The sequence below is a fragment of the Rhea pennata genome, chromosome 3 (assembly GCF_028389875.1).
Source record: "Rhea pennata isolate bPtePen1 chromosome 3, bPtePen1.pri, whole genome shotgun sequence".
In the NCBI taxonomy this organism is placed as follows: Eukaryota; Metazoa; Chordata; class Aves; order Rheiformes; family Rheidae; genus Rhea; species Rhea pennata.
The window spans coordinates 3,678,704-3,699,317 of NC_084665.1; the positions used below are offsets into that span (position 1 = coordinate 3,678,704).

The 20,614-nt window shown below is 39.7% G+C and overlaps 3 protein-coding genes across 5 annotated transcripts in view; 2 read left to right on the forward strand and 1 right to left on the reverse strand.

The window, feature by feature from the left end:
• Nucleotides 1-5,951, forward strand: part of PPP3R1 (protein phosphatase 3 regulatory subunit B, alpha) — a 41,085-nt gene extending 35,134 nt beyond the window's left edge. For all 3 annotated transcript variants that reach the window (XM_062571404.1, XM_062571406.1, XM_062571405.1), the window contains 3 exons: nucleotides 483-542; nucleotides 1,386-1,570; nucleotides 3,759-5,951. In XM_062571404.1, coding sequence (XP_062427388.1) covers nucleotides 483-542; nucleotides 1,386-1,570; nucleotides 3,759-3,806 — 293 coding nt within the window. In that variant the 3' untranslated portion in view covers nucleotides 3,807-5,951. The remainder of the gene's footprint in view (nucleotides 1-482; nucleotides 543-1,385; nucleotides 1,571-3,758) is intronic.
• A 1,440-nt stretch (nucleotides 5,952-7,391) lies between these two features.
• PNO1 (partner of NOB1 homolog) lies at nucleotides 7,392-11,728 on the reverse strand. Its single transcript, XM_062573467.1, has 7 exons — nucleotides 11,466-11,728; nucleotides 11,199-11,348; nucleotides 9,977-10,060; nucleotides 9,246-9,306; nucleotides 8,826-8,943; nucleotides 8,344-8,414; nucleotides 7,392-7,747 (listed from the first exon to the last, which is right to left on the reverse strand). The coding sequence occupies exons 1-7, from the start codon at nucleotides 11,649-11,651 to the stop codon at nucleotides 7,680-7,682; spliced, it is 738 nt and encodes a 245-aa protein (XP_062429451.1). The 5' UTR covers nucleotides 11,652-11,728; the 3' UTR covers nucleotides 7,392-7,679.
• A 129-nt stretch (nucleotides 11,729-11,857) lies between these two features.
• Nucleotides 11,858-20,258, forward strand: DNAAF10 (dynein axonemal assembly factor 10). The gene is made up of 8 exons (XM_062573468.1): nucleotides 11,858-12,046; nucleotides 12,653-12,753; nucleotides 13,844-13,974; nucleotides 14,415-14,516; nucleotides 16,199-16,314; nucleotides 16,696-16,830; nucleotides 18,250-18,347; nucleotides 19,352-20,258. The coding sequence occupies exons 1-8, from the start codon at nucleotides 11,858-11,860 to the stop codon at nucleotides 19,557-19,559; spliced, it is 1,080 nt and encodes a 359-aa protein (XP_062429452.1). The 3' UTR covers nucleotides 19,560-20,258.
• The last annotated feature ends 356 nt before the right edge of the window (nucleotides 20,259-20,614 follow it).

A 20,614-nucleotide genomic window follows, 5' to 3' on the forward strand; every position in this document is an offset into this window, starting at 1 on the left:
GTATTAATGACTTTGTTGTTAAACAGCATAAACTTTCTTTTTACCCTGCTTGTTACATGACAATCTATTTAGGCATTTTTTTCAGAGTTAGAATAGTTTTCAGCTTGATATAATTCTTGCTTTAGTTTGAGAAACTAATGTTGAGATGAGCTCTACAATTCGAATTCCCACTGGAGTAGCTTTAGTGGAGATCTAGATGCAGTTTTATATGAAGCATCTGATTAAAGTCTAGTTTTGAATTATTTAAATACTGATTTGTATGAGTCTGTTCAGTGAGCATAGTATTGGGTTTGAAGTACTTCCCACTAAAAGACAAAATATGTGGATACTTAGATGTCACAAGGTAAGCCACATTTTAAAGACTTCAGGGTGATTCAGATTCTTCATACAATTTCTAAAAGATTTCTGAGCATTGTTTTCTTGTGCTTATTAAGAAATGCACTATTGTTTTTTCTAATGTTTTTCTATTCTGTATTCTTTAGAATTTATAGAAGGGGTCTCCCAGTTCAGTGTCAAAGGAGATAAGGAACAGAAGCTGAGGTGTAAGTATTTTGGTTTTCTTTAAAACCTTTTTTGATTTTCAGTTTTGTTGTTTTAAATTAGTAAATCCGTATTCTTTAACGTTAATTATCAGAGTGGGAGAAATCACACAGGTAGTCTAGAAGCTCTTGAAAAGATGTGGTGTGCTTGTGTGGTGTGGGGTTTTTGTTTTTGTGTGGGGTGTGGGGTTTTTTTTGCTGATACAGTAAAATCTCACGGAATTCTTGTTTGAGAACTGTGTCTCAAGAATACAACGTAACCCAAGCTTTTGTTCTGGGGAAGGAATAATCGGCCATGGATATATAGCTTGTAATAGCTACGACACGTAGGTTAGGAAAGAAATCTGCTACAGGAAAGAAATCTGCTATACTGAATGTTTTAAAAAAATCCAGTTTTAATGTCACTTTGCAGCAAAGTAACTGGTTGAAATTTTGATTTTGTCTGTGGAAGGCTGTGATTTTCTTCTGCTTACAAATGAACTGCTACCTAGGTGCTTTATTTTTGGTGGTGAAGACTTCTCAGTTCAGTGCTCATAGAACTATTTTATAGTTGCCACTAAAACCATAATCTTAGTTGATATTTTTAAAGGTTTTTTTCCCCCCTTCTAAATTCTCTAGTAGCATTATTCATTGTATTGATTGTTTGTTCTTGTTTTTCAGAATGAAACTAAAAATAACCATATTTAACATGTTAAAGACAACTTCTCAGTTGAATACATTACTTTTCCTCAATTATGCAGTCTGATGTAATATATTACTGCAAAGCACATTAAATTACTGGGTGTTACTCTGTTTTGGCCACGCTTGTTACTGAAAGGGGTTTTTGTGTGTATTTTACTTTTGTAGTTGCATTTCGCATTTATGATATGGACAAAGATGGCTATATCTCAAATGGAGAGCTCTTCCAGGTGCTGAAGATGATGGTTGGGAACAATCTCAAAGACACTCAGTTACAGCAAATTGTAGATAAAACCATAATTAATGCAGATAAGGATGGTGATGGAAGAATATCTTTTGAAGAATTCTGTGCTGTAAGTAATCTCAAGAAATTTTTGGTAGTTTGAATTATGAATGAAACAAGTAAACATTTTAAAGAGTGAGGTTATAAAAGCAGAGTATTTTTTCTGGTCTGGTGACAAGGTGCCTCGAACACAGTTTTATTATTGATGGAGTCATTGTCTCATGGCTTACAAATATGGCAGCAGAGCTTACAAGGTTTGAGTAAGTCATGAATTGGTTCGTTCAGGATGCAGATTTTTGCATTGACTGCAGTATGCCTGAAGATTTTGTTGTTTCTTTTTTTGTTTGTTTGTTTTGTTTTGTTTTTGAGCACTTTTTCAGGAGAATTTGTGTAGCATTTTGACGTGTAAAAATAAGTAGGACTGATCTTCTATTTAACTTATAACCAAAAATGCTAGGTCGGTGAGAAGACCTATGTTGGATTTCAGTCTTAATGCTGGTAAAGACAACTAGTTTTAAACATAGTTTTTGAGTGACTGATTTGTTGTAAGAGGCGAGCTTTCCTTGTTTTCAACAGCTTAAAAAAATTTTTTTTAATGTCTTCAGGTGCTTAACTGAATATGCTGAGTGAAAAAAGATTGAGTGAAAAAAAGCAAAGAATGGTGGGCAGGCACAGTCTGAAGTAGAAAAAAAGCTTTAAACCACCTAAAAGCTGTAAAAACAGTATTTTGCAACAAATTTAAGTCCCCATCAGAAGTGGTGGCTGGAGGGAAGAGGTGCATTCTGCAAAGGTTAACTGTAGCCTAGCTAGGTTAATCTCCCAGTCTCTAAACGAGGTGTCTGCTCCAAATCACTCTTCAGATAGGTTTATCTTTCCACTGTATGGAGAGAGCCTAGGGAGATTACTAGCCTCTGCAGAACACTGGATTTTGCAAAGGCGAAGGTGGCGAGGTTTGTTAGTTAAATGGATAGTAATCCATCAAGTGCTGATACTGGAAAAGGACAAACAATTTAAAGATATTTTCAGTGCCTTGAATAGGGTTGGTTGTAGCACTTAAGACTCAAAATGGTTGATTTTGATCCATGTCATGTTGGTATAATCAGAGTTGACAGAAAGCTTTAAATCCCTTGTCTTTTCTTAGAAGTAGGAACAATCTATAGAAACTTGCATTTGAAAAATCGAAATAATGCACACTTGCACATCAGTGTTAAGTGAATGGTGTATTGATTTACATGTAGCTGAATAGGACCATCTGAGATAACGTATGCACTTGAGTATTGCATTTGTTCTCTACTGTTTGAAACTTGCAACTTCAAGCAAATAGTTTTTATTATCTGCATATTTAATTCTTGTGGTATCACATGAAAATGGGTATCTGTAAAGTGAAGTTTCTCCTTAAGTGTAGCAGCCTGCAAACAAACCTAGATGAGCGAGATACTTGCTCTTTTATTTCTGTGCTGGGGTCTCTCCTTTTAGCCATGCATTGAATTACAGCTTTGCCCTTTCTCTCTTCTTCTGTCTTTGGACTTCTGCCCAGACTTCCTGTCTTGTGTTAGAGTTCCCCACTGCCTTCCATTTTCTCACTTCAAAGTGTGTGTGTGTGGGGGGGGGGGGGAAATGCGGGTCCTTTGGACTTTTTTTTGGTTCTAATTTCTCTTGTGGCAAAACACCTTCCACATCTACTTTCTCTTCTTCCCTTCCTTACTGCATTTTACCTCCTTTTGCATTTTGTGCAGTGTCTACAAGTATTTTCTTCTTTCACTGCATTTAGCTGTTCCAGTTGGCCTTTGACTATTCTTTCCACATTGTAAAAAGCTCCTCGAACTTTGCACCTTTCTTCCCTTTCTGTACACATGAGTCATGCTTTTGAACACTGGTAATCCTTTTTTCTGGGTGCGTACACTTGTCAGAAATGCTGCTGCTTTCCCTACAGCTCTTTGCTTCTCTTGTAAAGATGTGGTTTCATAGTATGTTTTAAAAAAAGGTTTTGATTAACAGGTGGAAACATAATCCATGGTTGGAGGGGAAAAGTGAGTTAAAATGGTGAATTTAAACTGGGTTTTCCAGATTCTCAGTATGTAAATTGTACTAATATAGTTACCTTGGGTAATAATTCACACCAGACGTTATTTGCAATATCAAAATTAGTTTAGGTTAGGCCAGAGAAAATTTAATTATGATTGACCTGAATACAGTGTACTCTGTGATTTGTTACCTTTTGATTCTCATCTACTTGTTATCATGTATTTTTCTCCTAGGTTGTAGGAGGCCTAGATATCCACAAAAAGATGGTGGTAGATGTGTGACTCTGTAGGGCACCACCCAACACTTTGCTTTCTTCTCCATCTCTGAAGATCTGCTCAAGACGTCCAGCAATGCTCTCTGTGTATTTAAATGGAAGTATTTTTCTCTGTGAAGCCACATTTTTCCAACATGAGCCTCATGAAGCCAACTAAGTGTTATTGAACTTTTATTCTCTCAATAACTCAGTGTAGCACTTTAAAGTCTGAAGGACAGCAAAGATGGAAAGAGCATATCAGTGTGGTGGAGAAAGGGAAGGGGTTGGCTTTTTAATTTATTTTTCTTCATCTTTTATAACAAGGAAATATCTATCTATATATATATATGTGTGTGTGTATTTATATATAGATATATATGTAGCTTTCTATATGTAGTAGCTAGATGGGCTTTAATTTAATATACTTGATTCAGAAACAGAACTAGAGTACAAAGTGCCAAGCAGAATATTAACAGTTCAGTATATGGATATACATCCTTACTTTTATTTCACACAGTTTTATATATATAGTAGAAGAATGTAAAATTTTAACTGGGTGTTAGGTAAACTCTTTTCCTTTTCCTGTGACTGTTCAGATGTTTCTATATATTGACTGGCTGACAAAGCATTGCTTCTTATTAATTAACCTTATTACTTTTTTTTTTTTTTTGTAACACAGGAGACGAAGTTTATTTATACCTGTTAATATATTTACCAGGGACTGTGTCTCTTTGCTGAATAACCTAGTACAGTTCTACTTAATATGAGAATATAGTTTAATGCTACTGCCAAGAACTAGCCCTTGTGTGTGTATAGCAACTGCAGAATGCTTCTATGGCCACTATATTTTGTCACTTAGTAACTAGGAGCAGTTACAGCTGTCCCTAAGTAAATGTAAACCTGCTATTCTGGATTCATTTTAGATACAGCTGCTGCTCATAATATTAGATGCCTTCATAATTTTCTCATGTGCTTCATTTAATGAAATTAGGATTGACATTAACTGCAGGATTCCGATCTACTTATTTTATGTAGTACTTAGTGAGATTATAAAATGCTCTTGCCACTAAATTCTGTTGTTTCAACCATGATAGTTCCCCTCTGCATTTAAGAATACTACAAGTAGCATAAATAACTGGTAATATTTTATATATATGTATATAGGATTCATACAGGGGGAAAATCTTGTTAACCTACACCGTAGAGGAAGAAAACTTCACACTATCTAAATTTATACCTCTTGCAGTTCTCCAGTTTGCCTGGAGAGTTTTTCTTTTCTAGATTTGTCCATATCATAATTTGTAATGGATGGTAACTTGATATATATGTGTGATATAAAAGTAGTGAGCCATGTTTTATGACTTTATATCATCCCTTCCCTTTTCTGCAATGGTACTATTGGCTGGAAAAAAAACATTTGCTAGGTTGTTATTTTTTTTAGGACAGTATACCTTTCCTGTATAGTAGTTTTTCTATTAAAAATTTGTTTTATAATCAGCAGTGGAAAGTGCAGGTTTTCTGAACCTACTGAAATCGAGCACCTGTCCGCCATAGCTGTTCCTTCAACTGAGTGCTGCACATCATGGGCTCTGTCTGTGAGAGAGAAATCCAGGTGCTTGGTGTCCTTGCATGACATGAAGTTTTGCATGTAGATCGATTTGAAATGTTCCTCTTGTTTACATAATTTGCATAATTTAAAAGGATAATGTTGCCAAACTTTGGTAAATGTTAATGTTCAAAACAAAAATCTCCACTACATGTAACTTTCTTCCTCTGGATCAGTATGTGGCTTATCCCAGCCAGTGGTTGTATCTGTTCCAGTGTCAACTGCCATGTGCTCTGCTTTAAGGGGGAAACTAGTCTTTTGTGAATTTTTTGTACATAAGTATTTGTTACAAACATTTTAGCAAATGCTTTCAATTTCTCTTAACTTGCTTGTGCATATCTTGGCTGGCATTATAGAAAATAGTGCTAATGTTATTTCCTTAAGGGGGTTGGAAAGGGAGGGATGAGGTTTTTGTTTGTTTTTTTTTTCTTTTTTTTTTTTTTTTTAGTTTGGGGAAAATGATTTATGTTGAATGTTCAGTTTTTCCTCTGCATGCTACATCATATGTTGTGGGAACTGTAAGAACCTTCATACTATATGAATACAAAATAAAATATTTGAACCTTGGCTGGAGATCTGTATACCTAGACTTTTTTTAAAACTTAAGTTTACTGTTTTTGGTTTTTATCCCATCTTATTCTAAAGATTTATTTAGTGTTTCAAGACTCCCATTTTCATTTTTAAAGGTATATTAAAGGTATATTTGATTCTCTATTTGTTAAATGTCCAATTTGGACAAAAGCTTCTTAAAATGCTACCAGCCAACCATAACCTGGATGGAGAATGAGAGGCAGTTTCTTTCTCTGCAGGTGAAAACAATCCATGTGGTAGAAATACTTTCTTCTGTAACTGCAGCCTGGGAGACCTTTGCTTTTGTTCTCTCTATATTGCCTCTGTTGTTTCACAGGTCCCAGAAAGGAGCATGTAAGAGTTGTTTTGGCCTTCTGCATGCTGTCTCCCCTTCTGTAGCAGTTTTTGGTCAGTGTACACCTACTTTCAGGAAGAGGATTAGCTTTCATACACCCTTACCTTAGTTTTCTCCTTTAACAGTCTTTCAAGCTAATGGAGATGATGTAACATAGATCTTTGTTCTTTAGTTGCTTAAAGTGTTAGGTGCACAGCTTTAACTTGAGCTGCTTAATGTGGAAGCTTTCTTGTCTACATAGCTTGTGCTTCTGAGATCTGTATACTAAGATAGATAAGCACCAGTCTTAAATCTCTTAGTGGTTGAAGATTTGAATGAATTTGGCTATAAAAATGCTCCAAGCTATGAAGTGCACTACTGAGCCAAACCTTAGAGAGGCTTATAGTGATTACTCAATTTGCTACTGTTTTTCATAATGTTTCAGTTTCTGTTTTGTTTCACTATTTTGGAAGAGCCTTAGTGTTTAAGTCCAAGTAGGACTTCTACTGCAGGTTCCATGATTTCCCCTGCTTTTGCATGCAGTGCTCTATGAGGGTGGAGATGGCAGCACTTGCCTGTGTTTGTGCTCCTGCTGCGCAGCCTCAGATGGTGCCCAGCACCACCAAGTACTTGCCCTGGATGTTCTCAGCTTTCCTGGTGGAAAGGAGACTGGTGAGAGATCAAAATAAAATCTAATCTAATCTAGGACCATCTTCCAGGATTAAGTTCAAGTGTACTATTTACCCCTTTATCATCTTTTCCTCCTTTACTTTTTTGTAATATGTTCCATGGCACCAGCAGCAGACTTCGTGAGTCCAGTTCCTTGGGTATGTGCTCAGAAGAGGGATAGCTATTGACAGGATGGTCTTGTCCTAGAGTTTTTGGGCAGCCTGCCAGTAACCATTTCAAATTTCACATTTTTTTTTCTTTTTTTGTAAAGAAAGGTATTGATCCATGACTATGTTAACTTTTTTAGGCTCTACAAAGCCTTCTCAAAGGCCTTCTGAAGTCCTGATAGCAGTGCCTGAATAGTTTAAGATTCAGAAAATCTGTTGAAGTTTTCTGTTTTGAGGATAAGTTTAAGAAGAATGAGTCAACCCTGCTTCTGATACGGACACAGCCACTTTAAAAGACTTTAATACCTATACACAAGGAAGAATGACTTAAGTATTTTAAGTCAGGTAGCATGTCTGAAGAAGATCTGGACTGCACAAGTAGTCCTGGTTTCTTTTGGGCTCCAAATCAAGCACAAGATGAAGCAGGTAGTTGTGGAACTCCAGGCCTCCATTAAATACATCTCACGTATACAGAGCTCAAGACTCCCTGCCACAGTCCTTGGACCAGCAGCACTTCTGCATCTTGGACTCTTGGTGCAGCAGCACTTCTGCATCTCAGAATCTTTCAGCTGCTCTGCTGGCCACAGCCCTAATATTGCCATAAACTTTGGATGGAGGACTCCCTGCAAAAGAAGAAATACAAAATCATTCAGCAAACAAGATGTCGTGCGTTACAGAAATGGAAGCTTTGCTCTCCTGCTTACGTCTGTACCAGCATGGAGAAGGGGTGAGAAGGATGCTCAGGATTAGCCACCCTGTCTGTTCCTGCAAGCAGCAGCTCAGATCGCTGCTGTGAGCGGGGGCTACTGAGTTTTGTTCCTGACCCGCAGCATAGGGGGCTGTGACACACTGAAGACCTTGTGGCGCAGAGCTGACCTGGCAGCTGCACTGCAAGAGAGTGCTTCTGTAGAGTACCCCCTTGCCTTTCTCATCCCCACTGGGGTTTCTCTGTGGTGCTGACGGATCCCCCAGGGAGCGAGTGCATGAAGCTGAAAATCTCTTCCAGCATGAGGAGGGTGCTGGAGCCAGAAACTAAGCCCCAGGGGGAAGGAGAGGAACAGAGCAGGAGAACCAGCACCACGCTCCCTCCCTCTTCCCCCCTGCTCCAATTGCGTACGTTGGTAAACTGGGGCAAAAGCTGAGACCCAAATGAAGCAGTCTGTCATTACATGAAAATAGATTTTAGCAGTTTGAGAGAAAGTTAGGTAACAGGACTTACCTAAAATTAGATTGCATATTGCTGTTCGTGCCATTTTTATGTTCTGAAAAGATCCTAAAATATGAATTTTCCTGCAAAATAGCAGCCAAAGGAGCATTAGTTACTGGAGAGGGGAAAAAAGACTCAATCATTATAGTTAACAGGGAACTCAAGTTAGAGGTGAACAAGGACCTTAAAGTCAGCATACAAATTATTTTTCTAGGGTTGTAATTAGAAAAAAACAAACCTCATGAGGTAGAAGCTGCTTTAAGTACTAAACTAGATTTTACAATTTCCAAATTTAACAGTATAGCAGCTTTAGGGAAAGAAGTATTACACATCGGGAAGTATTCAAATAGCATTCATTAAATACAACTCTTAAATGATTTGTCCTACTACTGCTCTAAAGAAATTCCCAAAAATTCAGGTTATTCTTGGTTCCTAGAGATCAAAGAGATTACCTTAGGAACTGTGCTCTGTCTAGGAGGGAAGTCTGTACTTACGTGTCAGCGAGAACTATTCGTGTTCTTGTTACGTTTTCTATAGTGAATTTGGTTTTTCCACCTTTCCCTGCTATTCTCCCTATTGCTCTTGACAGATGATCTCCTTTCAAAGGTTTGACTAAAAGGAGAATAAACACAGTAAAACATCTAATGTATTTCTGTAACACTTCCTTTGTGCAAGTTACTGAAATAACAGAATTGAATGTACTAAAGCAACATTACTATAGGTGAAATATATATATGCATGCACACATTTATATTCACCTATAGCAATATAGGTGAAAAACACATCTAACTGTATGTGTGTCACTGACTATGAAGGAGCTACTTCATTTTGGGAGGAGGGAAGAGTGGGGGAAAAAAAAAGTATTTGCAGATGATACACCCAACTGCTAGAATACCACAGCAGAAAATACTTACCATCTGTAACTTCAAAGGATTCTAGAAAAAGATCGTCTAATCTGATCAGAGCAAGAGCATCCTAAAATGTTAACAGATTAGTTATCAGTAAGCTTGTTACAGTACCAAAACACACAGAATTGCGAGGGTGTATTTTGTTTCCTTTATATATAAAAAGAAAATCAATATTTCCTCATTTAATGTGTGAAATGATAGCTGACAAAAACTAGTCCAGCTTGTTCAATAGCAATGTAAACTTATATTTCTGTATAGAGAACACCGCAAACACCATTCTCCCAGAGTCTGCTTAAGCTGGTAAAGTCAGAGCAAGTGCACTTCAAAAAGTGTTTCTGTTCTCAGCAAGTAAAGTTTGAGCTTTGAACAGAGTAACAGCTATTGGCCTGGACTAAACCAAAAGGAACAATCTCTGCATGTACAGAGTAGCTCCAAGGCAGTTTATCACTTCATGTTTACTTCTTATATATCACAAGATATTTCTTCCATTTCATAAATTTAAAGAACAATACCACTGGCTGTAAGATATGTGCTGTTTGAGGATTACTTTTTTATTCTGAACTAATTTAAAAAATTAGATTTCCACTCATTCACAATTTCAAATAAGCTTTTTTTTTTTTTTTTAGAAAACCATCTAAATATTGTTTTATTATATCTTACTGTAATTTACAGAAAGGCCAAAGATTTAAAGCAAGCGGATTCAAGCAACTCTCAGAACTAGTTGTTGGAAGACTCACCTCAACTTGAAACCCGAGTATGAATGCTTTCACAAAGTCAGCTGCTTTTGTTAGAGCACTTATATCCTTTGTCTCTTGACAAGTCTGCAGGACAAAAAGTTATATTTGCAAATTAAGACCATTCAGAGTAAGATCACGACTTGAAAAAAAATCTGAGAAGAAAGCTAATCACAGAAAGCTGCATCCAGGCAATACTCTTTCTGTATTGCCTTTCACTGAAACGCCTGAATATACTTTGTGCTTTCTTGCTATGTTGACCCTCAACCACAAGTTATTCTGCAAAATTGCAGGGCCGTTCCTGCTCGACCCTAACTTCTCCCAGTTATTTCTAGAAAAGTGTAAATAAGGCATAGTTATACATTGGCCTCAGCCTGTTGTCAATAATGTTTCCCCCCACACATACTCTTGTAGCCACCACCACAATTACAGTAAGATTGTTGTTGTTTAAAGTTAGGAAGCAAAATCACTGTTGGTGTCGGTGTTTTCTCATTCATTTGAAAATATACATTAATATTGCTAACACAATTACTTATATCAGAAACAGCACAAGCTTCAGATATACAGTTGGAAATAACTAGTCTGCGTATGAATTAATAAGAACAAAGAATACATGAGAAAGTTTACAAGATTTACAATTACATATTGGCATCTATACTCTAAAATATTTCAGGGCAACCCACTAAAGAAAAATTCCCCCCCCCCCCCCCCCCCAAAAAAAAACAAAAAACAAAAGACATTTTGTGATCAAGACATCAGACATTTTAGTGGCTCCCTAAAAAACCTCTACGAACATGTAACAGCTCCTTAAATATCTAATAGCCTTAAGTACCCACAAAACATTGCGCTCTAAAATCATTTGTTACACAAACCAATATTCTTCTCTTAATTCTAAAATAAAGTTGTCTTCTATAAAACCAGAAAAAAGCAGGTTATGCAGGCCATCTCTAGAAGAGGTAGACTATTAAATTTTACTTGCATCAACTGCTTGCTTCTAAGCAGTAAGTGCCAAATTTCATTTTGATCTCAAGTTTTTCTGTTAGGTGAAATAACTTATTTGCTATTTTTCCAAGTATTATCTGAGATCTGGAGTGCTTCACACAAGGTCTTTAATGAACAAAACAGGAAAGCTTTAGGAGGAGAGACACTGTATTTTAAATATTAGTCGACCAGAAATGATGTAAAACTTCCCCCCCAAAACAGCTGGAGAAAGAACTCTCTTTACCTTGATTTCAACGTTTCTTGTTTTTAAATTAAACCGGATTTGAAGCTGCAAGTGTTCCACGACAGGCGTGAATATTTTCATCCAGTTCTCCTTCAGCGGAGTATACCTGTTAGCCGGCACAGGAATCTTCCTGATCTCCTCATTTCCAGCCTAGCGAGAGAAGAAAAGGAAGAAACGCGAAGCCGTTGGTACGTGCTAAAAACGCAGCGCAGCAAAAACACCGCTTGTCGCCTCGGCCTCTTCCCCTTCGAGAGGGGCCCCGCGCACCCGCAGCGCCTCGGCGGCCACGGGCGGGAACGCGGGCCTCTTGCCGGGCCGCGGCCCCGCGGTGTCCATCGCCACCGCCTCCTCGCCGCCGCCGCCCGCCCGCCGCTTCCGCCGGCTCCGCTTGGACGAGACGCTCGTGAAGCCGCTCTCGGCGGCGGCGGTCGCCGCCGCCTCCTCTGTCTCCATGGCGACGCGAGCCGTTGCGGGCGGCCCGGCGCGCGCTCCAACGGCCGCCGCGCTGCCTCCGCGCGAGCCCACGTGGCCCCAGCGGCCGCCGGAAGAGGCGCGGCGGCCGCTTCCGCCCGCGCCGCCCGCTTCCTGCGGTGCCCGAGGCGCTGCCGGTGCCGCTGCCGGCGCGGCTGCGCGGCGGCGGGGCGGGGCGGGGGCGCAGGATGTCGGGCGCGGGGCTGGAGCGGCCGCAGCTGGTGGCGCACGTGCAGCAGGCGCTGAGCTACACCGTGTTCGACTGCAAGTGGGTGCCGCGCAGCGCGCGCCTGCTCTGCCTCGGCAGCGCCCCGCGCGGCACCGGCGTGCTGCAGCTCTACGAGCTGCAGGGCGGCCGCCTGGCGCTGCTGCGCGAGGTGAGCGCGCGGCCGCGGCGGTGCGAGGCGCGAGGCGCGCGGCGGCCGTTGCCGTCGCTATGGCGACGCGCGGCGGCCGTTGTTGTGGCTGTGGCGGCGCGCGGCGCCTTCCTCGGCGCGGAAGCGGTGCGCGGGCAGAGCCGCGCTCCGCCGCGCTGCCCCGGCCCTCGGCTCGCCGCCTCTCGGGGCACGCGAGGAGCTCGGCTTTCTCCGTCAGCACCGGAGGCGCATAAACTCCCGCTTGTTACGCGCTGACGGGAAAAATCTCTTAATTATCCCTTTCTCCGCGTACTAGCCGCGCCCGGGGCAGAGCGGTGGTTCCCTCGGCGGTACGTTTGCCAATCGGTAGAGACAGCGGAGCTGTAGGCCTTCGCGCGCCGCGAGCAAGCCGGGGTGAGAGCCCTCGTGCGAGGGCCGCGAGGCTGCCCCGCCCGGGGCGGGAAGTGTTCCTGTTGCGTTTTGCGCTGAATATCCCGCGACAGGAGCGCTGACACCTGCCGCCGGCGGGCTTTCGGGAGTCTGCTTCCGCAGTCTGCGGTCCGTTAGTTCCGTGTGCTGACCCAAAGTGTTTCTTTTTCTTTCTTTCTTTCTTTCATTTTTTTTAAGATTGAAAAGGCGAAGCCTCTAAAATGCGGGACTTTTGGTGCTACCTCACTGCAGCAAAGATACTTAGCTACAGGAGATTTTGGTGGAAGCCTTAATATATGGTAAGACTACGTTTTCTGTCAAAGCTTTTCCATTCGATATTATACGTGCTGCGTTTGAACAAACGCCTCTGCATTTGGCTCACTGTCCTCGTAGAAAACGCTATCTGTGTGGCGTTAATGGGCCCAGTGCTTACTGGCTCACGCACTGGAACACACCTGCTTTTACCCAGTGTAAAAGAACACTGCACAATGGTTTAATCTGATACTTTTTCATTTACATTGTCTATTTGCAGCTGCAGAAATCTGTAAAAGCTCCTAAAGGAACTTCAGTTTCCTTTAGGGAAAAGTCTTTTTTTTCTTTTCTTTCCGTTCTTTCTTTCTTTTTTCTTTTTTCTTTTTTTTTTCTGTAGAAGAGGCTTTTGGATGGGTGTATGAGTAGGAATAAGAGATTGTTTTCAACATAAAATTCACAGCTGGATTGCTTATATTTTGTTGTCTTGATATTTCAGTTTTTTTCAGGTCCTTGATTAATTTGTGTAGGTAAATTAAAGACACTTTTTTGACCCTAATTTTATTTCACTTGGTAAGGGACTGTTGATTCTATTTTGTTGGAATACCAACAATGACATGGGTTAGTTTTTGGTTGAAAGGGGATTAAAAATTCAAAATAAAACTAGGAAAGGCCCTCAGACGTCAAGAAGCAGTGGGAAAGAACCTAAAAATCCACACTTGGGTGCAGCTTTTATTTGAACTGGAAGAGTAGTTGTCAGATGATGGGGAGGATGGATGGACAGGCTTATATCCTTACTGGGAGTAAATTAGTATTGGGAGTATTTTTGATCTGTGGTGTGATTGCTTTTGAGCCTAACACAAACACCGATTCTGGAGAGTTACTGTGGTGATCCCACATATGGCTTGTCAAAAAGGGAAGTCTAGAACTGAACAAACACTTTCAGAGCAGTCCAGATTAATAGCCAAATAAGAAATAGAAGAAAAGTTCTAGGTTCTTAATGTTGATACCAATGTTTTGTTCTCAGTGTGAAACTGAGCTCTTATATGTTGTGCTTATACTGTGTTTCCTCTTGTTTTTATACCAATCCTGAGTATCAAGAAAAATACCGTATTATCTGTTCTTTTCTTTCTTGTCTAGGAATTTAGAAGCTCCTGAAATACCAGTGTATTCTGTGAAAGCTCATAAGGAAATTGTAAACAGTATAGATGGTGTAGGTGGCTTAGGAATTGGGGAAGGTGCACCAGAAATTGTGACTGGCAGTCGAGATGGTGAGTTAGTGTGCTCTAAAAGTCTTTTCAATTATTCCAAGAAAGTAGTCTGTAAGCTTTGATGGTGGGGAACAGTGTGCCAACTGAACTAGTTAAGTCTGCTGCAACTAGTTCTTCATATGCTGTCTCTTCAACCTTACTTGGGACAAAATTTCTATAATTCTTTTAGAAGCAGTAGATTAGCAAGAGATACTGATCTCACTGAGCATGGAACCGAAGAAATATAAAGCAGAATAAATACAAAAATGCCCTGCAGGGAAATGTATCCTCCATTTCTGTTTTATTTTTTCCAACCACTTAGTCTGGCTTTCTGGAGTTGAAAGAGATGCTATAGCGTTGTGAATGAGCAGGCTAAAGAGCAAAGGCTTTCAGTGGAAAGATGAAGGCAAAGTGACAGTTCATCCATAATACAAAATCCATTTGTATTTTGAATTTTACAGGAACTGTGAAGGTATGGGATCCAAGACAGAAAGATACTCCTGTTGCTAATATGGAACCCATACAAGGAGAGAGCAAAAGAGACTGCTGGACGGTAGCGTTTGGTAACTAAATTACAACCTGATTATAACCATTTCTCTTTCTAATACTGCTGTCCTTTGACAGTCATCAAATTATTTCACAGTGTTATGGAATACTTATTTTGTATGGATATATCAGTAGCAGATTTTGCTCTTCACCATTATTACCACTGTGCATTTTTAACATTGTTTTTTCAAAAGAAGCAAGCTTTGCAATAGTTGAGTTTGGACTCATTTTCTTATCTTTTTTGGTCAATCATTTATTTCACTGGTAAGCTGTATAGGTTTTACTTCTGTGCCTTGGAGGATAAAATCAGCGCTTTCAGCTGCGTTGTCCTGAAGAAGTGCAATTGTTGCAGCATACAGAAAACCAATGACTGTTGTAGCATAGTCCCATCTTTAATGCATTCAGGCATTAATATTAAGACAAAATCCTTGAAGCTAGGAGCTAATTAAAGAGAGCAGAGATGCTTGATGTGTGTCCAGCATTTTTCCTTTGACAAGAACAAGATGCTTGTGTGCTATACAAGCTGGAATTTCTGGATCAGCTCCATTTCTGCCTCCAGAGTCAGGGAGTAAGTTTTACACACTGTTGAGAAGTGCATGGATTATAATGACAAAGTTGATAGCAGAGAGATGACGTTCCTTGGCAAGAAGGTGCAAGTATAATGCTTGCTACTGTTGACATTTTCATCTTTCATTTTGATGAGTGACAGAAGAGTGGCCTCATGTTTTCTTTAATTTTCTTCTGAGTTACTGATGCTTGAGCCAAGACCAGGTTTATCCTGAACTACATACTCTTTGTCTGAAAGCTAACTTATTTCAGATGCTGATGCGCTTCCTTGATCCTGTCAGCTGAGAGGCAGTTTCTGGAGACTGGCTTTTGTGTATGTCTAGTGATGGCCATGGTAATTCCCGGGGCCTCCCCACAAGTCTGTCTGCAGAAGACTCTTATCTCAGGAACATCTCATGCTTGAGAGGCAGGTTAAGGATTCTGACTTGCTTTCTGCCATGCTCCTGTGGTCCTCTCTGCGGAGTGTGATTCACAACAGCCACGTTCTGCCCCCGACAGCTTGGTTTCACGAGCAGGTTCACGGAGCTTTGTGACAGTGAGTAGGGCTGTGCAAAGAGGCAGCTGTCCCTCTTGCTGGAACTGCCTTTGTCCTGTTCTAATGTGAAATTGCCAGTTTGGCCTAGCCCACAGGCTTCTGGGTCATGTTTGGTTTTGCATGTTCAGGCCAATACAATACTATGCAATGAATAGTTATTAGTTATTTTAATTTTAGAAAATTAACTTTTTTGCTACTACAAATTAAAGCATTTCTGTTCCTTTATTCAGATGAAAGGTAGCTGTAGGTTACTTGAACTCATAGTAATGCACTGTTTGCCAGGCATAGGAATTTATATTAGTGAACAAATTCAAGTATTTCTGGAGGATGCGTGCATCTAGATGACGTAGTCTTTGTAATTTCAGCAGTACTTGAGGAGGAATAAGGATTTTGTTCATGCTGTTTAAAGAAACAGACTGCCAGTTTTGAAGCTATATTTTCTATACTTTTCAGGTCTGAAAACCAACCCATTCATTAAATCTTAGTATTTCAATAGTAATGTTTTTCTTGACGTTGAAATTGCAGACCTAGGATTTCTGAAACTTACAGTCTAATGGGGGTTTTCTGTACTCTGATTAGTTCTTTCTCTGTGTCCAGGAAATGCTTACAATCAAGAGGAACGTGTTGTATGCGCTGGATACGACAATGGAGACATTAAATTGTTTGACTTAAAAACCATGTCACTACGATGGGAGACTAATATTAAGAATGGGGTAATGTATCATACAAGCATGTTTTCTTTCTAGCTTATGTGCAGAATGGAAAAAATAAAAGGATGCTTTGTCTACTGAAAATCTGCCCACAAGACTTCTCTTCTGAGATTGTGCCAAGGAATTGTTCTTTTGCAAGTTCAGCAAATTGTACCTCTGAAGTTCTTAAAATACCTCATGCTATCCGGACTTATCAGTAAACTGTTTTGGTGGATTCATGTTTTTAAGCAATCTTTTGGAATCTTGTTATTTCCAAGCTGGTGATGTTATTGTCGTAGTAATAGCGACCAATGTTTAGATTATATATTTACAAATCTGGAAAAAAATATTTGCTTTATCAATGGCTGCATTTCAAGGTTGAATGTTGTTATTGTTGTATTTCAGGTTTGCAGTGTGGAGTTTGACAGGAAAGATGTAAATATGAACAAGCTAGTGGCTACGTCACTTGAGGGAAAGTTTCATGTTTTTGATATGAGAACTCAGCATCCAACCAAAGGTTTTGCTTCTGTTTCAGAAAAGGTATGAGGAGTCAGAGAATGTCTTGCCACGAGAGAAACTTTGAATATATGCTGCTAAAGTATCTGGAAATACTACAAGTTAAATACTGTTGTATATGATGTCTGATAGATGCCAGGTTACTGGGGCAAGAACCGTGTGGTGGCACGGCTGGTGTGGCCCCTGGTGCGAGCAGTGAAAGGGCTCCTCTGGTGCATCCCGCTGCCAGCACTCAGCAAACCTTCCTTGCTTTTATAAACTGTTATTTGGGCTTCTCTGGTGTTTGGGTCCTGTTGCACTTCTGTGCACTCTATTGTGCCCCTCGCCTGGCAGTCGTGTTTATTGGAGGCGATATCAAATTGTGATGAGCACGCAGATTTGAATCTTAACTGTATCCCAAAATAAAGTTAACTCTCCGCAACTGCTTTCTTTTCTTGCTCTGACTAGACTTCATATGATTCATAGAAACCATTTTTTTTTTCTTCACAACCAAGGAGTTCTTGATTGGGATATTGGGAATCAGTGCAAAAAGACTAAAGGGCGACTTAGTAGCCTGGAGGATGTTAAGTGTGGAGAATTTTGATAACTTTTTTTTTTTTCCCATCCATGACCGCTGTGTTGGTTAGTGCAAGTTCTTTATAAAGCAGCAGGTTTTTTCCATGAAAGAGATTTGCTGATGATTAGTGAAAAGGAAGTTTAAAGGTGTAGTTCTCCAGGACTGCCTAAATTAGAAAAAGCTCGATGTCGACATAGTATCTTTAAATTTCTATTTTCCACATCAAATCAAAATGTGAAAATTAAATTCTTATCATTCATTTGTTGCACTTAAACACTTCCTTTTGGACGTCTGTAGACATTAAATCAGGATAAGTGTGTAGGGGTTTTTCCTTAAGTCATTTCTGTTGCTATGCGATTTTGCTCTGTGCCCTGGCTTGATTTATATTTGATTTGTTGATGTGTTTGTCGTGTTTGCATAGTTTTTGTAATACATTCCCTTCCAATAATGATTTTAAGATATAAACAGTGAAATTAATGTTGTGGTGACTGCGTCACCTAAGAACCTGGCAATCCAAAGTTGCAGAGCAGTTCCAAATTTGCCTGTGTCTAACCTTGCTTGCATGGCCAGTCCTGATGAAGCTGAAGTATGTGTGTGGATTGACTCCATCGGGGCAGTGGTAGGCTTGGCAGGGCTGCTCTTTTGACTCTGTGGAGGATGGGGTGCGCTGGAGGCCTGACCTGACCTCCCCTGGTTGGGAAGTGGCCGCTCCTGCGGCAGCAGGCTGTGAGGCAGGAGGAAGGGAAGGTAACTGAGAATGGATGTTCCAAGCTCCACCACCAGAAGGCTGGATTCTGTTCACACAAGTGATTGGAGTTTAAGATCCTGCATCCTTTCTCATGAAGCTAATTTGTAACTGACTTCCATACAATGCTGTTTTTCATTAGGCTCACAAATCTACCATGTGGCAGGTTCGTCACCTCCCACAGAACAGAGATATATTTATGACAAGTGGAGGAGCTGGGAGCCTTCATCTCTGGAAATAGTAAGTGATCACTCTCCATTTTACAGCAGAGGAAATAAGAAACCAGAACAACCATATATTGTTTTAAGAAAGAATCTCCATGAAAACTATGAGTGGGTCCTGCTTCCAAGGTCAGATTATCTAGTTAAAATTACTGTTTAGAAGCATAATAGAAAAGTGATTTCTGTATCAGTATTGGATATTGAGGTCTGAATTAATCCCTAAAAGAATGTGATTGATGACAGCACAGGTGAAATGTGCCCTTGTCACTTATCTTAATGTAACTGAAATCCAATTATATTCTCAGTTAACAGGCTGATAAATGGAAGAAAATGGATTTCTTAAAATTCTTCCATGGTAGCTGTTATGGCTGAGAAAAATATTGAAAGACAAGCCTATAATAATTTTTATCTTTACATCTTCTCAATTCCATGCCCAAATAATTTCATCATCATCATACAGTGAAATGGGTCACTTATTACCCTTATGTTTCATAGGGATAGCTGAGATGCAATTTTCTTGCCTGTGTAAAAGTCAAACAGTTGAAAAATACAGAGGTATGGGAGAGTCAGGATTCAAAACTTCCTGCTTCATTGTATCTGCTATTCATAATGCTTTCATACTGAAGGGCTAATTCTGAACAAAGTGGGACATGTTCCAAATCCATTTCTCCGTGGCAGAGTGTGCTCAATCTAAGGACTGTACAAGAGCTGTGTACACCCTGCCCAATACAACTGTGAGTGAGGTCCTTCAGGTCAGGCTGTCAGGTCTGGACTGTTTCTCTCTACAAATCTCTCACCTCATTGGATTCTGTGAACAGTGGTGAAATGCAGTGATGAATTAAATATTCACTGAGAATGCATTGAGGATGTAGCTGGATATAATGATTTATTATTCTTAAGATACTTACTTGTCTTATCTTGAGAACAGAGGAAACCCTTCTCCTTGGTCTTTTGAAAATGAAAAGGATGATCATGTTTGTATAATTGAATTTAAAATGCATGTTTTACTTTTCTTATTGCCAGTGAATACCCTGCTCAGCGCTCAAAGAAGGATTCTGAAGGAGCAGAGATGGGGGTGGCAGGTTCCGTCACCCTCTTGCAGAATGTGACTTTGTCAACACAGCCGATTTCTAGCCTAGACTGGAGCCCTGACAAAAAGGGACTGTGTGTCTGTGGTGCGTTTGACCAAACAGTGAGGGTACTGATAGTTACCAAACTTAACAAAGTTTGATGGGAAACCTAGGATTTTCAATGAGAAAGCAATATAATTTGCAGTCTGTAAATATGGGAGGGAGAACCCTCCTGTTTCTAATTTAATTTCTCCCTTATTAAAACTGGATTAAAGAAATAAAAACCAGATCTTTCTATTGAAAGTTCAGAAACATGCCATTGGAGTTGTTTGACTGTGCTGCAATGACTTGAACAAGTGGCCTGGGCACAAAACTTATACCTTCTTGAAATGTGAATTTCCATTAAAGTGAAATGTGCCTTTGTTTTATCACAACCTGTAAGTACAGAAATTATTTTAAACTGTTTGTCTTCAGTTTAACCACAGTGCAAATATGTTCACCTTGTTAAATGGTTTGACTTTTTTGTCTAAATAGTATTGTCCATATGCATTTAGGCTATGGAAACTACTATATGATCCTTCATAGAAATTCCATGTGCTTATTTGATTGTATTAGTTAGAATGTTTGTTAAAGTGACTTGGATTCTTTAATACACTATAGAACCTATAATGAATACTGAAATATTCAGGTTTGATGGAGTAAACTTTTCTTGGAGATGGTGTTGAAATTAAACAATTAAGCATAACGCACTGGTTTATTGTTTTAGGTTCTTTTTGTAACAAACTTCTATGTTCTATTGTTTTTGTATCTGTTTGTAACTTGGTATTCTACAAATAAAACTATGGGGAGTGTCGTTTTAATATGAATGAAGTATATTATTCAAACATCTAGAGATCTGCAGGAGGAATGTATGGGTTTGCAAGAATGGTTTGCAGTGCTTAGATAAAACTTTATCATTTTACAGCAAAAGTTACTAGAATTTACCTCTGTCATGAACAATTTATATGGCAGTCAAAGTACTATCTTTATCAGATTTGCTAGGGTTCTCTAAAACCTGATGAGATTGAGTAGTTTGTTACCATAGTTTTACCCAAAATTCTCTTTGAAATTCCCCTTAACTAATGTGTGTCTTTTCTGATTTAAACATAACTGGCTACAGCACACGCTGGTTCTGGAAAGAGGAACTGGTATCTGACAAAGTCAGGTGAGTCACCTG

What these genes read in the sequence shown, in the direction of transcription:
- PNO1 (XM_062573467.1), bottom strand. Translation starts at nt 11,651, where the DNA reads ATGGAGACAGAGGAGGCGGCGGCGACCGCCGCCGCCGAGAGCGGCTTC. An exon ending in CAAGAAACGTTGAAATCAAG is followed by an intron (nt 10,061 to 11,198) that starts GTAAAGAGAGTT and finishes TTTGTCCTGCAG; the next exon opens with ACTTGTCAAGAGACAAAGGA. An exon ending in ATCCTTTGAAGTTACAGATG is followed by an intron (nt 8,944 to 9,245) that starts GTAAGTATTTTC and finishes TTCTCCTTTTAG; the next exon opens with TCAAACCTTTGAAAGGAGAT.
- DNAAF10 (XM_062573468.1), top strand. Translation starts at nt 11,858, where the DNA reads ATGTCGGGCGCGGGGCTGGAGCGGCCGCAGCTGGTGGCGCACGTGCAG. An exon ending in GCCTGGCGCTGCTGCGCGAG is followed by an intron (nt 12,047 to 12,652) that starts GTGAGCGCGCGG and finishes ATTTTTTTTAAG; the next exon opens with ATTGAAAAGGCGAAGCCTCT. An exon ending in AGCCTTCATCTCTGGAAATA is followed by an intron (nt 18,348 to 19,351) that starts GTAAGTGATCAC and finishes TCTTATTGCCAG; the next exon opens with TGAATACCCTGCTCAGCGCT.